Genomic DNA, 16,874 nt, shown 5'->3' on the forward strand with positions numbered 1-16,874 from the left:
GCAGCTCACGGGAGCTGCCACTCTACAGGCAAAGAATTCCTCCAGCTCAGTCATGAGCGAAGAACTCCACTTCATGGCACCCAATAGAAAACACCAAAACCATGCCAGAAAGACACAAGAAAACTGTATTTTCATGTGTGTTTTAATGAACTCTGCTACATCTAGTGATGGGAAAGGAAAACAACTGTTCTTTATACAGAAAAAATACAAAGATACATTCACCTACCCTACAGCTGACAACCTGCCTGGAGAAGAGGAGACAGAACTGGCCCTTCAAAAATCAATAAAGCCCTCCTGGTACAAAAAACCCGGGGAATTCTCTTGCCGGCGCAAGGATGCCACTAAAGAGCGATGCAAAACAACTGGGAAAAAGGAACGCTGCAGCTCGTAGTAACACACCCCCATCATGTCTTCCCTGTTCTGTCAATAGGTGGGTTGTTGTCGCACTCCCACACCGGCTGCCTTAGAAAGGCTTAAAAACAAAACAAAACAAAACAAAAACAAAAAAAAGGGAGGAAGAAGAGCAACTCAAAAAAAAAAAAAAAAAAAAAAAAAAAAAAAAAAAAAAAAAGGGGCGCCAGCGCGCTCCGAATACCGGCGAACGGCCTCTCGCAACGGGGCCCGCCGCCCCAAGCTCCGCCTGGGGCATCCACAGCGGCGACAGGGAGGAAGAGGAGGAGGATGAGGAGGAGAAGGGGGAGGGCCCGTGCGCGACACCCACCGCCGGGCCCGCAGGAGGGGCCGGCAGCCCAGCCCCCTCGCGCCCCCGCGCCCGGGGGAGAACGTGTCACCCCGCCGAGCATCCTCGGCACCGGGGCGCACCGGGAGGCCCCCGGCTCCATATCCTACCTCGCTCCCGGCGGAGGGGTGTGCGCACCGCATCCCGCCCCGCCGCGGGCGCGGCGGGAGGCGGATAATGGAGGCGGCGGCAGGGAGGACGCACCGGCGGCAAGTCGCGTGCGCGGAGAAGGACTGCGAGGGCGGCCGGACCGGGACCGGCACCGGGTCCCGCCCGCCGTCTCCCGCCACCATCCCCCCCGCCAGCCCCCCCCGCCGGGCGCGCCCTTTGTGCGGGGCGCGGGAGGTGTGTCCGGCGACGGGCGGGCAATTCGGCCAGGGGTGGGTAGGTGCGCCCGGGTGTGTTCGGGCCGCCGCCGCCGCCGGGGCGTCGGGGATGCTGGGTCCGGAACCCCCCCGCCCGCCGCGCCCCCCCGCCCCCGCCCCTCTCACCTCTCCGCTGCCCGCCTCGGTGCCGCAGGCCGCGCGGAATCGCCGCAGGTTGATGCCAATGGTGGCCGAGACCTGGAGCGCCGCGTCGAAGCCGGGACCAGCCGCGGCCGCGGGGCCGCCGGGGCCCGATGCTGCCCCGCCTCCGCCGCTTCCCGCCGCCCCGCCGGAGCACGGGCCGCCGCGCTCGCCGTCGCCCGCTGTCGCCGGCGCCGCCGCAGGTTCGGCGGGCCGCAGGCTGTGCACGGCTGGCACCCGTAGGCGGGACCCCCCCGGGCCCCGGCGGCCCCAGCCGCCGCTGCCGGGCCGGGCGGGGAAGCGCCACCGACCGCTGTGCGCCATCTTTACTGAGAGGCGACGAGCCAGAGAGCGGGGCCGGGCCGCACCCCGCGCCCTGCATAGAGCTTCGCCGGCCCGCGGAGGCGCTGCATAACAACGGGTGCCATGCAGGTTTTGGGGTTCCACCATCCCGCCGCCCCTGCACATGAATAAACCATGCTCGATCAGTGCTAGCCCCGCATAACGCTGGGTGATATGCAGGGCCCCAGGCCGGAGCCCCAATGCAGCCCCCCGTCCTGGATAGCGCAGCCTGTGGCCACCGCAGCCCCTCATAGCTCGCAGTGCTATGCAGGCGCGGGGCTCCTCGCGAGCCAGCCCCGGAACCTGCCTGGCGTATAATCGGGCTGCAAGCAACCCGCATAACCCCGACGGCGATGCCGAGCAGGAGCACGAGCCGCCTCCGCCCAGGATCGCGCATACGGCATAGGCGGGGCTGCCGACCCCCTGCATAGCACCGGGCCGTGTGCGGGGCGCGGGGAGCAGCGCTGGGCCCGGTACGGCAGAGGCCGCAGTCCCCGCGAGGACCTCGCGCCGCCGAGACCCTCCAGTGCCCGGCCCAGGACAAGCCGCTCTCTGCGGGGGGACTGCCGCCCCGAGCTGTGCTACCGACGGCGGGTGGCTTCACCCTACCCTCCCGACTCCGTCCCGCCGGTGTCCTGCCTGCGGCCTCGCGCCCCGCCAGTGCCCCGTCCCGCCGGCTGCCACTCCCGGGAGGGAGGTGACGGCGATAGCACCGAGCTGGCAACCTCATCGTGCACAACACTGCGAGAACAGGGTTAACATCCTACGAGTGCCCACCGTATTCTCTGAGAACAGCACTGCAAACATACGGATAAGATATAAATCCCTCTGCTTTCGGACATAAAATACCCTTTTTCCTCCGAAGTTCATCAGCTGAGGGCAGGGAAGGAGGGAGGGGCGAGGGGGAGGCTGTTTGTCCCCAAGAGAGGCAGCCGGACACTGCTGTGGATTTAGAGAGGATGAACAAGCTCCTGGAGCCCTCTGAGGTCGTAGATGCTGCTTCTGCATGGGGCTGGGAGGGGGACTTCTCCTGAGGACTTCCAGGGAGGATAACTAAAATTAGATGGTTTCTTTCTCTCTAGGGACAGGAGCACTTTTGAGTTCTCCCATGCTTTACTAGTGAAGCTTAATCCCATCCTCCCACCTCACCTTTTGCCAGGCCAGTGCTGGTGCAAGCTGCAGACCAAATACCCACCAGAACCTGCTTTGAGAGGAGCACGTGCAGACAAGAACAAGTGAGAACAGAGACAGAGTTTGGAGCCAGATCAACAGCCTTGGTCTCAGTGAGGTTCTCTTGGGTTCAGAATCCTCCTTCCAGTCAAGCTCACACATTCGTGTGATCTCCCCCTCCTTGAGGAACATAGGCTGCAGAATCTCACAACAGGGCCTGGGCCCATTCCCCTCACTGGTTTCTCTGCCTGCTGGGTGAAGAGTTTGTGATGACAGGAGCAAAAAGCTCATGGGGAGGGGAAGTTTTGGGGGCCATCATTCACCCCTGCTCAGCCAGACCATTTGGCTGCAGCCCTGGTCAGGTTTGCTGGGGCTGAGCAATCACAAACCCCTCCCCAACAACAGGAGGAAGGCCATGTGAGGCAGTCATATTGTCCTGGCCAGGCTGGTGGGAAAAGCAAGCACAGGACACAGGCTGGGCAGAGGGCTGGAAGCACAGGTCCAGTCGCTGCTCCTGTTGCAGACTCCCCTACAGAAGCTGGGGAATTCATTGAGCCTCAATTTTCCAACCTCTGTCATGGAAATTACCTGTGACCAGTTGTAACCCAGAGCTGCTGGGCAACAGAAGCTTTTTAACAAGAAGAAAGAAAAGGTTTCCATCCATGCTACAAACAACCTACTGGTTACCACATCTGGAGTGTGTGAGCTCACCTGCACTCCCTGTCAGAAGCACACAAGGCCTCCTGCTGGGATGACAGTGCTAACAAGGTCAGTTCTGCTGCAGGGAGAGGGGCAAGCAATGTGCTACTGGCCCAGTCACCCGAGACATCAGGGTCACTGAGGGCTGGGTGCCTGTAGGGTGACTGGTGTGCACAACACAACGCCCAGATGGGGCATAGGAGCAGCCAAGACAACAACAGTATCAACAAGGAGCAATACTGACTAAAACCATCTTCTAAGACAGTAAAAACAGGCTGCTAGCTTCAGAGAACTCCTACAAATTATTTTCTGAACATGTCAGAGCACAGGTTACTCACCAGGTTTTGTAGAAAATCCTGCCAGAACTGGCTGACAATGAGCAAGGTGGTAGAACCCTGGACAGCTCAACCTTTGCCCAGTAGGAGCTGAAGTGACACATGCAGCAAAGCTCTGCTTACTTACACAAGCTTCAACTGTACCAGTCAGACACAAAACCAAAGGCTGGCTGTAACCATGCTACATTTTCTATGGAATAAGCCATGGAAATTGCTTTTGATAATATAAAAAGTACTGGAATTTGGTTTGGTTCCCACTAGCTGATGGGAAGTGCATTCAGAAACAAATGGAATGTTTCCCCTTTGCAACCTGTTTGATTTTGGGGCTCTCAGACCACCCCTGGGGCTGAAATTGGGGCACAGTGAGTGTCCCAGAGTGAACAGAGCTCTGGTGACCAAAAGTGGTGTCACCATAGCAGCTCTGGCACCCTTGGGACTGGCCCTCAGAGCCCTCTTGAGGAGCCATCCCTGCCAACATTGCACCCAGGACAGGCTGGCACCTGTCAGAGTACCCGACAAGGATGACAACAGCTCAGTATGGGTTCCTAGTTTTATTGTCACAGACGCCATTACAGACCCAGCACCATGGCACTGCTGCCATTGCTAAGGTCAGTGTTCACACGTTGTACCCGATGATGCCACCCTTGCCGATGATCTCCCCGATGTAAAACCACATTAGCACCTCTGTGGCCACGAGCCCATTCCTCAGTGCATCCTGAAAGGAAAAAGCCACTGGTTAGATCCCACACTCTCACAACAGCTCCTCCCTCGCTCCCACTGCCACATCCACGCCCTCCAGCAGTTCTCAAGGCAAAAACCCAGAAGTGGAGTAGAGTGTTTGCTGTGTTCGGCCACCTCTCAATATGTCCCATCACAGAGATGTTCTACGACATTAAGTACACTGACATCTGTTGTTCGTGGCTTTTTACAGCCCTTTCAAGGATCACTTTTTAGCCCACAGACAGGAACACACAGTAATTTTAAGGCCAACCGATGACACAGCTGGTTCAGAGGGCTGGGCTCATTCAGCCACCTATGGAGACTCCCTTTCCTGATACAGAAAACGATGGGACCAGAGAGGACCAATCACTGCCTGGTCCAGGCAGGGAAGAATTAGAGCAAAGCCGATAAAACAAAACACTTTAAACTCTGGGCCCCTGAATTCCACGAGCTTCGTATGTCGTTGACAACAGTTCCCACTGCTTCCTAAGGCAAGAGCATAACATTTCCTGGGTGGCTAGGAGCTGTCCCTCGCCGCTGTCCCTCCCATCCCGCCCCGGCCGGTACCTTGACAGTGAGCTGCGTCAGGCGGCCGCTCTGGAAGGCCCTGACCAGGCCCTTCATGCTGTCGATGGCCCGGGGAATCTCGGCGGGGGTCGGCGGGGCCAGCTCCACCTTGGCATAGTACCAGAACGTGGCCAAGCGCGGCTTCGAGTACGTCACGGCGGCTGCGGGGAGGGGGACCGAAGCGGACGGTGTTTTCCCAACGGCGGGAGCCCGCGAGGCCTCCCCGGGCCCAGCCCCGCTGCCCTTAGCCCTGTTCCCCAACCCCTCCCCTCCGCGCGGCCCGTTCTCACTCCCCTCAGCTCAGTCCATTCCATTCCAACGCCATTCCCTCCCACTCTCGTTCCCCGCTCCCCCGTCCCCCTTCCCGTCCCTCACCCCCGATCAACTCCGGCCCACGCTGCACGAGCCGCTGCACGAGCCCCTGTGCGGCCTTGGCCATCGCTGCGCGCGCTCAATGTCACCGCCAGTCGCCGCACCCGGCGTTCACCACGGGCAGCCCGCAACGAGGACCCCGGGCTACGTACGCGGGGCGGAGCAAGGCGGGGCGGGGTCGGGCCGGATCCCCGGGTTCGAGACCCGCGCAGTGCCGAGACCACGCCTGTCCCCGCATCGAGCCCAAAGAGGCTTTTCTACAACTCCCGGCACTGCCACACCTCCACCACCAGCTCTAAGATTATCTCTATGTTTAATTTCCAATGCCCGCCATTCCCAACGCTCATTGGGGAAGTAAACTCTGCTACACCCCTGACACATAAAAGTTGGCAAAACGTCCCCCTCCTGTTGATCTCCCCATGCCACTCTGGGAACGGCTGGCAGCATTACTTTCACCAAGTGAAACATGGTTACAGTTTAAACACAGAACAGAGGGAGACTTTTGGTGTTGCTGGAAAAGAAAGTGGCCAACACAAAGAGCAGGTAATAGAGGGCCAGGGCACCACATCATGAGGAGGCTGTGTTCTTCTCCCGAGGCTGAGGCTCAAAGCTGTAGTGCAGTGGAAAGTCTTAGTATTAAAAAGAGAGTCTTGAAAGGAAAAGGGAGAACAAGGGCTGGCAGGGAAGGTCTTAAGAGAGACTCCAAAGGTGGTGGCAATGCACTAAATGTGGTTGTCATTAGGGTGGCAGCTCCAGCCACCTTAATGGCTGTGATCTCGCCCATCACTAGAGGTTTTGAGATGAGATCCTGTTTTTTAGTTCAATGTATCCTCCAGCTGCTCCTCCTTCTGCTTTTTCCTCTCTGCAAGCCATCGCTGGATCTTCTCTTTTAGCTCTGTGTTTGGTCTGATCTGGTCCATAGTGAGGGGACTCCGGTTGAAAGGATCTGTCTGATCGCTGAAAGATAAAACATCAAGGAGATTATTTGGACACTCCTGGTGCTAGAGATTAAAAAAAAAAAAAAAAAAAAAAAGGCCAGGAAGAGTCATTGGATATGTGAAATAGATCCCCAAAAATATCTAGGTATAAGGGCTGTGCTGCACACCTGAGGAGGTGTCGGGCTATAGTTGATCGGTCCACGGTGACACGGGAGGAGGGCAGGATCACAGGGTCTGACATCAGAGTGCTCATAATTGGATCTAGGAATTCATCACAGGCATCTGCGTATGTCTCCTCTTCCTGCTGCTGCCGGTCTGCAAGAGACTAGGGAGCACACATGGCTTTGAGGGATTTGGCCTCCCTGTTCTTTAAAAACCAGAATCTTCCCAGCTGCCCCACCTGGACCTCGGACAAAGCTCCACTCCCAGAAATCCAACTCCACAGCAGAGATGAAGCAATAGACAGAAGGAAAGGGACACAGGGAACCAGCTCTATCTTTTTTGTATGTTAAATTCTCTCCAGTGCTCACCTTGATCCTCTCAGCCAGGTTACTAAAAGACACTATCATGTTGCCAGGCTTGTTAATCTTCTTCAGAACCCGCACAGTCTGGGCAAAGAGCATTGGTGAGTAGGAGCGGCCATCCTTGGGGACTGTGGCACAGAAGTTTTCTTCATCCCTGCACCACACATTACATGAGAGAAAGGTTTAAGAATCCCCATTTATCAGGGCTGCAAAACAGTCCTCATGTCCCCATGGCAGCCACATTCTCATAGCAAAGAACTCAAAGCTAAAGAAAAGCTCGAGTGTAACTAAGGATTTTTCCCCCAGTATCACCAAGATGCCTCCTGCATGGCTTCTGCCACCGACAGACTCATTCCCCTCGTCACCTACCCAAGGTTTAGGTAGATGGTGCAGATGTCAGACACGAGCTGCTGTGGCTTGAAGTCAAACTCACTGAAATCCTTCACCTTCAAAGCTCCCATTTTAGGCCCAACCAGGTGTTGCAGGAAGTAGTTGAGCATGGAGATGATGCGCTCGGCAAGGAAAGGATGCACAAACAGAGACTTGATTTCTGGAAAGGAAAACAACAGTTTGCAGATTCACAGCAATTCCATCCTGATCTGACCACACTGAAACCAAGTTCCTGCCTGCTCACTCCCTGGCAGGGCTCTTCTGTAGGTCTTGGCAGGCAAGAGGGGCCACTTTGCCTACCTGAAGTCAGAAAAGCCAGCGTGCCAATGGTTTCATTGGACATGATGTTGTGGAAACGTGCCAGCTGACCAAACATCTGCAGGCTGGACTCCTTCTCGCGGCGAGCCTCTGGGGACAGGCTGTCCCACTCACCTCGGTCCTTCTCAATCTGCTGAACTTTGATCTTGCTGAGGTACTGCAAGACAGAACACATGGAGTATTTGGGTGGGTGATGATGCCAAGGAGGTCCAGAAACGCTCAAAACCAGTTGGGCAACATCCATATCACCCATTTTATCTGCTGGCCTTCCAGCAATCACTTCTCTGGCAGGCAATAGCTCCCCAAAAATGTCCTTTCTAGCAGCAACAGAAGCTCTGAAAGGAGTGGAGAGACATTCAACACACACCAGGGACATGAGGGCACCTGGAATTCTCTTGTAATCCCAAAGGAGAACTGCCTGGAGACGAAAGGCCTTTATTAGGACAAAACACTTGCAGAAAGGCCAAAGGGATTTGAGAATGAAAACCCATAGTGATTGTTTAAAGCCTGAGTGTATCCAGATTAGCAACGGTAAGATTTCCCAGTGTCCTTCCTTTTGGATCTGAAAAAGCCCTTTTGCCCCTCTTGGTTCTGAGCTGCCTCCTGAACCCAAAGGAAGGAAGGGTAACCCACAGACAGGGCCCCAGACCCTTCCTCCTGCCTTCATCCCTCCTCCCAGGGCATTGGCCACACCATCTTGGGATTGTTTCCTGCATAGTACCTACTGCAGAGACTTACCAGGCAGGGCCAGGCAAACTGGCCCTGTTCTGGAGGTCTGTATTGTACCAAGGAAGTGAGAACTTGTTTATGTGATGCTGATGGAACGCGAGCTCAGCCCTACCTGTATGGCTTCATCCAACAGGAAAATGGCATCGTTCATGAGCAGGTTAAGGAAGCGCAAGAAGAGAGGGGGATTCATTGCTTCCAAGTTCTCTGAGGCATAATCAGCCAGAGCCTGCAAGGAAAGGGACAGAAGCGAATTCAGCAGCAGAGCCCCAATGGCAAGACATGGACCCATGTGACCCTCATGTGAGCTGTCCACTCACACATGCACCTCTTGCCTCACCTTTATGCTGTCCCGGTAGGAATCAGTGTCCCACATGTACCTCAGGATGGGATACATGGGACGGCGGTAGTTGAACTTCTGTTCAAACTGGTGTGGGTCACCTGGGCACAAGTCAAAGAACCTTTCAAGTGGACAGTCCCTCCAGGTGCTACACAGGGAACACAACTCTTCCATTCTGTGCTTACCCGTAAACTCGATATCCACAAAGACTTTGATGAGTGCCTCAGCCAAGTGGGCAGCATGCTGGTAAGAGCAGAACACTCGCTTGCGATGAAACACACTCGAGACGAGTGGGTTCTGAGCTTGATCCAAGTGAGGCATCACAGCCTCCAACACTTCAGCCAGCTTGGCTCGCAGGTGAGGATTTTTCATCCTGCAAGAGAAAGCAAAGCAAATCCAGGATGGGATGGGCATGGTGCAGAATGGAACTGTTCAGCAATCACTCCATGAGCTGTGCTTATTCATGCTTACGTGCCTGATTGCTGCAGACCATCTGGAAAGCCAGGCCTGGGTGAGCACTCACTTGCATGGACTCGATGCCACAGTGGAATCTCAGGCAGAAGCCAGAGAGTGTGGAAACAGTCAAGATGCTGCTCTCACCCCTCCCACAGCAGCTCTCTCACTTAAAGCCCAATGCCTGCTTGTCAGCTGGAGCTCCTGAGGAAACCCCACCAGTTATCCCAGCTGTTTGCCTACTGCCCATGGACCTGCTTTCTTTTTACCCTGCAAATCCAAGTGCTTCACCTGCTGCATCTCCTGTCCAGCACCAAGCACTGAGGTCAGAGTATACCTCTTCACCTGCAGAAGCCAAACCACCTGCCCCAGGTGACGCTGTAGGGGACTGCCAGAAGCAGGAAAAATGAGAGCGGCCTACCGCAGGAAATCTCCATCTGCTGCTGTCAGGAGCTCACTGCTTTTACACAAGTGTAAATGAATGAACAGCCGAAATACAGAAATCAGGGTGATGTCTTATCAGGAAGACCAATAGGACTACTCAGTTCTGTTCACTGGACATCACAGAGACACCTCCAACAGATCAATCCCAAGAGCTTCCTCTAACAAGTACAAAATGGCTGTAGCTGATGAGGTTTCTGCATCATACAATCAAACACACATATTTAAGTACCAAATCCCATTTGAATCTTGCATGAAGCCTGTGGCCTCCAGGTAGGCCTTTGTTGCCTTTGTGCCTCCTGCAGGCAGATTTCAGCTGTTCCAAAAAGATCAAACTGCTCGCAGCTGCACAAACCAAGCCTCAAGACAGCTCTGCAATTTCTACTTGCTTGATCACCCTGGGCTTTTTGCAACAAGCACCCAGGGCTGCACCTACCTCTCCACATCACCCATGAAAACAGTAACAAAGTGAAGGATGTGCTCCAGGGAATCAGCAGAAGTTTCCAAGATGTCATCAGCAAAACGCCGCAGGAAAATGAAGAAGTCACCCAAATTATCAGCAAAGAACTCTGCAAACAGAGATGGTAGCTGAGCTCCTCCCGAGGTAGCTCACCTTGCCCTCTTCCAGCCTCCCATCCACTCTCCCCTCATCACCCTGATGCTGATTAAGTACTGGTAATTAACAAGCTGCATTAGAACCTGCCATGGAGAAGGATGCCCAGCCTGATGGCATGAGTAACACCTGGGATTCACTTCCCCTCTTCCCTCCCAGAGGTCAGGTCATTTGTGGGGTGAATCCAGCATTTGTCTGCTGATGACACACTCTTACACAACCCCAAGGGAAGAATCCTGAAGCAGGCCCCAGAAGAAAGAGTTTACACATAGAGAAAACACTGAATCAATGTGGAACTTGCCACTTGCCAATGAGTAGGACTTTTAAAAGGTCAGTAGCTTCACTACCCTAAGTATAGCCCCTCAAAGAGCCCCAAATTTTCTAAGAGTCATCCTCTTCAGAAAGAACATTCTGCACAATGTCAGTGGTGGCACCATGTCCTGCCCTGGACAGGGAAGCACTTGCTCAGGCAGCTCTTCCAGTGCTCATGTATGGCAGGTGTTGGCACAGACCCCCAGCAGGACCCGTGGCTTCACCTGGCACGTAGGCCAGTGCACTGTGCTCCACCTCCGGCAACGGGAAGGTCAGCTCCAGTGGCTCCGTCCCATGGTTCCCCACAGCCAGCTGCACCAGCAGCACTGCCATGGACACCTGCAGGTTCAGGCAGTTCTGCAGCATCTGCGGTTCTGTCATCGCCGTCTTGGTGGAGAGATAGATGGTCATCAGGCGCTCAAACTGCTCCCTGAGGCTGTCAGCAGCGGGGCTGGAGCTCTGCTGAGCTTCTCGCCATGCCACTTGCAGGCGGTGAAGGCTTTGGTTTATCTTTACCATCTGGTCGTGCAACCTGCCCAGGAAAGGAGGCAAGGAGGGGCTAAGGAGACAGACAGACAGACATCCTGCTTCACCAATGCAGAAGCTGGTGGGAGACTTTCTGTGCTAGTGGATTCAGATAATTTCCTATGGGTACTCTGGTGCTCTGGCAATGGGAAGCCTTGGGGAAAGGCCTGGCAGGACCTGGGAGGGCACAAGACCCTGTGTGGGACCATGGCACCCACAGAGTGGCCTGGGGACATGGCAGAGCCCTCTGCAGCACTGAGCTCCCTTGGGTCACTGACGTCAGGGATCCAACATGGCCCAGAGACAACTGTGAGGTGACACTTCTGTTTCCCAGCAACGAGCCACTCGCATAATAACTTTTTTGTCAATGTCTATATTTAGAGAATAAACCAGAAGGGGACTCTGCTTGGATCGGCCATGACCTCACAGTATCTAAGCAACGATTTGCAGAGGGAAGCCACACAAAACAGTGTTTTGGTGTCCAGAAAATCCTGTCCTAGAAGCTGACAGCTACCTCACATTTGATGCTTCAAATACAGCCCAGCTTTCAGAGTGTTTAGGTCACTCCCAGTGGGCAGGCGCTCTGCTACCTGGATGCTCTCTTGTAGTGAAGGGAGGTGACAGCAGCTCCTGCCCCAAGGGGAGAGGGGAATGGAGCGACCTACAAATACCCAGCACTTGGCTGTTGGTGTCTATAAGTAACATGGAACCTGTTAGACTCCTTTATTAGAATAAAACACTTGCAGAAAGGCCAAGCGGATTTGAGAACCAAAATCCACAATGATTGTTTAAAGCCTGAGTGTGTCCTGATTAGCAAAAATGTGAGCAAAATTTCTTCCTGCAGTCAGTCAGGCTGAAGTTCAAGCAGCACCTTAGCTGGCCACCCTGTGTTCAGAGTACTTACTGAAATGTCCATAGCTGCACACGGGTAGAAAACAGTCCCAGGGGAACTGAAAGCAAGTACCTGTGAAACCCCAAGTGCAGGGTATACTGCGTGAGCACCAGGTTTTCTGTCACCAGGTTGTAGCTGTTTGCAAACTGTGGCTCTTGCTCACTCGGAGCAGGGATTAAACATGTTTCTTTTTCCAAACCTGTAAGGAAAAGCATCTCTGCATCAGGTCCTACCCAGCAGTGCTGGTGAGGAGAGGGCTTGAGAGGATCCCTCCTGAGGACACAAAAGGGCTCCTGGTGATGCTGACAGTGTTTTATTTGTGTTCGGCTCTCTTCTTGCTCCTCTCTAGTCACACTTTTAATTCTACCCTAACCCTAATGGCACCCACTGAGAGGTCACTACTGGGTAAAGTGGGGACCTGAGGAGATCCCCTTTCCCATTCCCTTAGCCCCCAAAGTTTAGGTGTACCTTTCATGTGTACGTTCTTGCTCTTTCTCTCCTCTTCGTTCAGCTCCTTCAGAGCACAGTAGGTAGGGTTGAAGGTTAGCAGCTTTGGAGATCTGGGTTTGCAGAAGGGCTGGCACAGCTTCAGAAGGGCAGCCCCCAAGTTGAGGAAGAAGGCATCTGAGGCGTACATCTGGAAGAAAATCTCCGGCATCTGGTTAGCCCAAATTTTGGTGCGACCCGCATTCGCATGGAGGCAGTTTCCCAGCCAGGAGAGAATCCTGTGCTTTGTCTCTGGTGACAACTGCAACAGATTCTTCAGCATCTGGTAGATCTTCTCATGGAACTGGGCCATGAACTGTTACAGGAAACAAAACACAGTTGAATGAGTCCTTGGGGGTTGTTCTTTTGCCTCTCTGATGTTACTGCTATCAGACCCTTTCTGACTCCAGACCATGTCCTGCTCCTCAGGACACTCCATGAATCACCCATCGCACACAGGTGTTATGAGTAGATCAGATCCTCAGGCTCGCAGCAAACAATTAGGGATGTCCTCAAAAGCACAGCTAGCAAAATTTGTTCTCATATGGAATAAATCCAAAATTCTTTGCCTGTTTTTGACACCCTGAAAGAACTCTTGAGTGGGAAAACCCCTCTCAGGGATGACTTCTACACCCCAGTTCACTCCTGTATTTATATCCGGCATCCTCATGTTTCACTCCTGACTTACTGACTTACTGGAACATTCCTAATGGTATTCCTCTGAGGAAGAAGTTTACTTGTACAATGAGAGAAAATGTTGCCTGTTACTTTCTCAACTGGGGAATCAAACTGTGTTTTAATTACAGGACAGGCACTGAAAACTACTCCCTGGTGATTCCAACACCTGAAGTAGATAATCTCTGGGTAGCACATCAAGTTACTGATGTCTGTTCCACTAGTACCACCCATCCTTTTTCCAAAAGCTCAAGCAACTTTGATAAGACACAAAGACTTAGGTTACAACCATCCAAGGCAGCTAGCAAAACTGTTTCCATGCTCCCACGGGAGAATTCAAAACACTTTTGGGACGTGCCTAGTTGCAAGCCAGGCTATTCCTGAACCAGTAGTGGAACTCAAGGCCCCATACCATGCCTTGAACCCTCAGGCAATGAAAGGCCACTAACAGGCCTCAGAGCTGCCCCACTTCTCCCACCTGATGGATATTGGATTCCTGCACTTTAATCTCTTGTGGGCTGGATCGAGATGGATTTAGAAAGTAGCCATGGTTCTCCACCACTCCAGGGGTCTTCAACAAGCAGGAGATATTTAAAATGGCACCAAGCAAAGTCTTCTGGTACATCTGTCCATTGCTAGGATCCTTGGGCTGGATGTAGCCTGCAAAAACCTGGGGAACACATCAGGACATGCTGACTGTATTCCAAAATCCCAGTAAAAAAAACCCAACAAACTGATGGGTTTGTGGCAGGCTATGAGAAGGGAGAGGAGGGGTATGACTACACACATTGGGTGTTGTTACACCACACTGCTGGTTTGGCCTCTGCAGATGAGGTCTTGTAAATGTATCTCTGCAAAAAGCTCCTGCCTAAGCCAAGGCACCCACCTTTGCTATATCCTTCTGCTTTGTGAAGTAGAGGAGCACATCGAGGTATGTGTACAGCAGGATCTGGCAGAGGTCCAGGTCCTTCATTCTCCCCAACAGAATGTCAAACACAGGAACCATGACCTCTCCAAATGTCCGCACCTCCTCATCCATCGTTAAGGCTTCTATTACCTCCTCAAGGAACTCGGTCACGTCTTCGAACTCTGGCAGGAGATACAAGGCCGTCACTTACAGTGCTCCAACAGCCAAACTGACCCAAATACGACCCCCTCTTTCAGCAGCAAGGGGAGCCAATGCTTCACCCAGCTCAATGATGCTCCAGGGCAGCCTCGAAGCACTGAGGCAGTGGCACACCTGGCCACACTTACGTGCCCCTCGCAGTGTCTCCAGCATCAGGTCCACCAGCTGCTCATACACGTTCTGGTTGACGTAAATCTCCGGGGTGAGAAGGACAGTACGAGTGTTTGACACTGTCAAGTTGCGGCAGCGCACTGCGAAGGGCAGAAGATTTTCTGGGACCTTGGTTATCTGAGGAAGGAGAAGAAGGCAGTGTTGCGGCCCTGGTCATTACAACTTTAGCTCAGTCACTCCACAGCTGGAGTGACTGAGCTGCTTTCCTCCTCAGCAGCCTGTGCCCACCTCTTCCCGTGCTCTGCGGAAGCAGGCATAGAGGTAGCGCAGGATCTGCCTCTCCCCAGCATCACGGTCAGCCGAGAGGTTCTGGGTGCTGGCAGAGGTCATGTGGATCAAGTGGCTCCCGGGCTCCGGCAGCAGCAGACGGGTGAACAGGGCCTGGGCACCAGCAGAGATGGGGTACAGTGACACAGCCCCAGCACAGAGCTGATCCCTTCAGAAGAGGAAGCTCCACACCATACAGAGGCTAATTGATTCCTGCTGGGAAGAGCTCTCTCTATCCTTCATTAAGTAACAGAGTGCTGGAGTGAGAACCCTCAGCTGCTTCTGGCCTAAGCAAATCCTCTAGTTCTTCATGCAATAATAGTACCCCCAAAAGAAACCATTTCCACTGAAATCCTCAGCAGGAATGACCGATACAGCTGCAAATGAAGATGAGTGTGTGCATGGACATTGTTGACTGAGTTCTCTGGTTTTTGTTCCCTTTCCCACCCACACAGACCTGCAGAGCAGCAAACTGCTGCAGCGTCCAGGAGGAAGGGCTGGATTCCCCAAATTCTACACTTTTCTCAGTATCGTATCCCAAAAATCTTGCGGACGTTTCCAGCAAAACATCGAGTGGCAGCTTCGCGCCAGGTTTTGGAAAAGGACTTGTGATACATTGTATCTACATTCTGAGAAAACAGAGCCTGCAGATGGCCCCAAGCAGGTGTTCCTACCTGCTCCACATTGTCCATGTCCAGCCAGTCCTGGTCATCCAGGTCAGTGGCCATTTCCTCCAGGTAGACACAGCGTGCCGGGATCCCATTCCCACTCTTCATGCTGGGGTCACCTGGAAAGGGCAAAGGGACCTGTTCCACCCACGTGGATGGGGAACCTGGAGGCAGGACCTGCCCCTAGCACAGCCCCAGCTGCTGCACGAGGCACTGGCCCCTCTCAGCAGTGCTGCCCCAGCCTGTACCGCACCCCCTGCCAGACCGGGGGATTCCCGAGCTCACTGTTGTCCAAGGTGATGAGGAAGATCCTCTGGATCATGTGGTTGATGTTGAGCTGCTCGCAGAGCTCTCTCTGAGAGCGGAATGAGCGGCTGATCTCAGCCACCGAATAGTCGCAGTCGTCCAGGCTCTCGGAAACACTGTTGTCGGAGTCATCCTGGCTGATGGACGTCTCCTCGCCTGCATGACAGAGCCTTCAGCATCTCGGGGGACAGCCCCTGCCCAAGCGGACCGCCTCACCCCCTCCCCAAGGGCCAGCCCCTGCCCCAGGGTCAGCCTCGACCTCCCCACCTGTCAGCTGCCGTAGCTGCTGCTGCTTCTGGACTGTGGCGAAGTGCTTGGCGGCAGCGACGGAACCGAAGAGGGCGGCAAAGGGGTTGCTGGAGATGCTATTGTTGTTCTCCTGGTCGGTCATCTCCCTTCAGGGCCACGCCATACGGGTGAGCCGGGACAAGGCTGCGGGGAGGTTCGCCGTCAGGCCCGCTCCCTTGGACGCGGCGGGCTCGTCTCGCTCGGTGCGGAGGATCCAGTCCCAACCCGCTCCCACTCCGACTCCCGCTCCGGCCCCTCCGCTCCCACCTCGGCCGCCGCCGGAGAGCTCAGCGCGTCACAGCGTCGCACAGAACTTGAAGTCACCGCGACGCGCCGGAAGTGAAGCACTGGAAGGTGGAACTTAGGAAGCGCGGGGGGAGCGGCGGCAGCGACTCCTGGCAACCGGGAGGGAGAACGACACCTGCGGCCTGCTGGGACGGGGACGGGGACCGAGACAGGGACAGTGAATGGGACAGGGACAGGGACCGGGAGAGGGAAAGGGACATGAATCCGTCCCGGCTCAGTGGGACCCGAGCGTGTCCCGTGCTGTGAAACGCAACCACCTGTGCGATAAGCGAGCTTGTGTTTGTTATTCGCCCAGTGGCCTGTATTTTAATATTTAACATTAAAAATATGTAAATCAACTGCTTAATAGGCAAATCACGATTTTATATCGAATCATTGTGCATATTGACCCTTATTAACTTTGCACCTTCAAACATTTGTTTGCAGGTGGTTTTTTTTTTTTTTTTTTTTTTTTTTTTTTTTTTTTTTTTTTTTTTTAAACTTGTGCAAGGAGTTTTATTTTTGTAGGGGATTTGGGCTAGGGCTACAGGGGAGTGTGATGAAGGAACACTGATGTACATGTTTATATTACACCCCCCCATCCATCCCTTCTGTGCTGGGCTGACCTCATTTCCATGCTGGGGGAGTCCTGAGGCACCAAGTCAGGCGGGGGTGGGGGT

At 54.1% G+C, this 16,874-nt stretch overlaps 3 protein-coding genes across 7 annotated transcripts in view; all 3 read right to left on the reverse strand.

The window, feature by feature from the left end:
* The window catches only part of KMT2A (lysine methyltransferase 2A), a gene marked incomplete at its 5' end in the record, with an annotated part of 38,296 nt that extends 36,341 nt beyond the window's left edge, over positions 1-1,955 (reverse strand). For 2 of the 4 annotated variants that reach the window (XM_083878006.1, XM_083878007.1), the window contains one exon: positions 1,231-1,569. In XM_083878006.1, coding sequence (XP_083734132.1) covers positions 1,231-1,569 — 339 coding nt within the window. Of the gene's footprint in view, positions 1-849; positions 931-1,230 lie in introns of those variants that run through there. The other 2 variants (XM_083878005.1, XM_083878008.1) reach the window with 2 other exon arrangements.
* Positions 1,956-4,327: 2,372 nt separating this feature from the next.
* On the reverse strand, positions 4,328-5,586 carry ATP5MG (ATP synthase membrane subunit g). Its single transcript, XM_083878057.1, has 3 exons — positions 5,454-5,586; positions 5,079-5,239; positions 4,328-4,506 (listed from the first exon to the last, which is right to left on the reverse strand). Exons 1-3 carry the CDS (start codon positions 5,515-5,517, stop codon positions 4,408-4,410), a joined length of 324 nt encoding a protein of 107 aa, XP_083734183.1. The 5' UTR covers positions 5,518-5,586; the 3' UTR covers positions 4,328-4,407.
* A 71-nt stretch (positions 5,587-5,657) lies between these two features.
* Positions 5,658-16,228, reverse strand: UBE4A (ubiquitination factor E4A). Of its 2 annotated transcripts, XM_083878056.1 has the most exons (20): positions 16,177-16,228; positions 15,889-16,053; positions 15,601-15,777; positions 15,322-15,434; positions 14,609-14,761; positions 14,338-14,497; positions 13,970-14,172; positions 13,562-13,753; positions 12,391-12,724; positions 11,995-12,121; positions 10,730-11,037; positions 10,017-10,149; positions 8,872-9,059; positions 8,687-8,787; positions 8,462-8,575; positions 7,603-7,777; positions 7,282-7,462; positions 6,919-7,066; positions 6,556-6,713; positions 5,658-6,407 (listed from the first exon to the last, which is right to left on the reverse strand). In XM_083878056.1, the coding sequence occupies exons 2-20, from the start codon at positions 16,010-16,012 to the stop codon at positions 6,266-6,268; spliced, it is 3,231 nt and encodes a 1,076-aa protein (XP_083734182.1). In that variant the 5' UTR covers positions 16,013-16,053; positions 16,177-16,228; the 3' UTR covers positions 5,658-6,265. The 2 variants fall into 2 exon arrangements, with proteins under 2 accessions (XP_083734182.1, XP_083734181.1); XM_083878055.1 differs by having other exon boundaries at positions 15,889-16,197.
* Positions 16,229-16,874: the final 646 nt, after the last annotated feature.

The sequence above is a fragment of the Zosterops lateralis genome, assembly GCF_965231275.1.
Source record: "Zosterops lateralis genome assembly, chromosome: 25".
Classification (NCBI taxonomy): domain Eukaryota; kingdom Metazoa; phylum Chordata; class Aves; order Passeriformes; family Zosteropidae; genus Zosterops; species Zosterops lateralis.

Coding starts and splice junctions, on each gene's coding strand:
- ATP5MG (XM_083878057.1), bottom strand. CDS start 5,517: ATGGCCAAGGCCGCACAGGGGCTCGTGCAGCGGCTCGTGCAGCGTGGG. Junction 5,240..5,453: donor TGGGCCGGAGTTGATCGGGG/GTGAGGGACGGG, acceptor CCCTCCCCGCAG/CCGCCGTGACGTACTCGAAG. Junction 4,507..5,078: donor TGACGCAGCTCACTGTCAAG/GTACCGGCCGGG, acceptor TTTTCCTTTCAG/GATGCACTGAGGAATGGGCT.
- UBE4A (XM_083878056.1), bottom strand. CDS start 16,012: ATGACCGACCAGGAGAACAACAATAGCATCTCCAGCAACCCCTTTGCC. Junction 11,038..11,994: donor CTGCACTTGGGGTTTCACAG/GTACTTGCTTTC, acceptor TTTCCTGGGCAG/GTTGCACGACCAGATGGTAA. Junction 6,714..6,918: donor ACCTGGCTGAGAGGATCAAG/GTGAGCACTGGA, acceptor TGTGCTCCCTAG/TCTCTTGCAGACCGGCAGCA.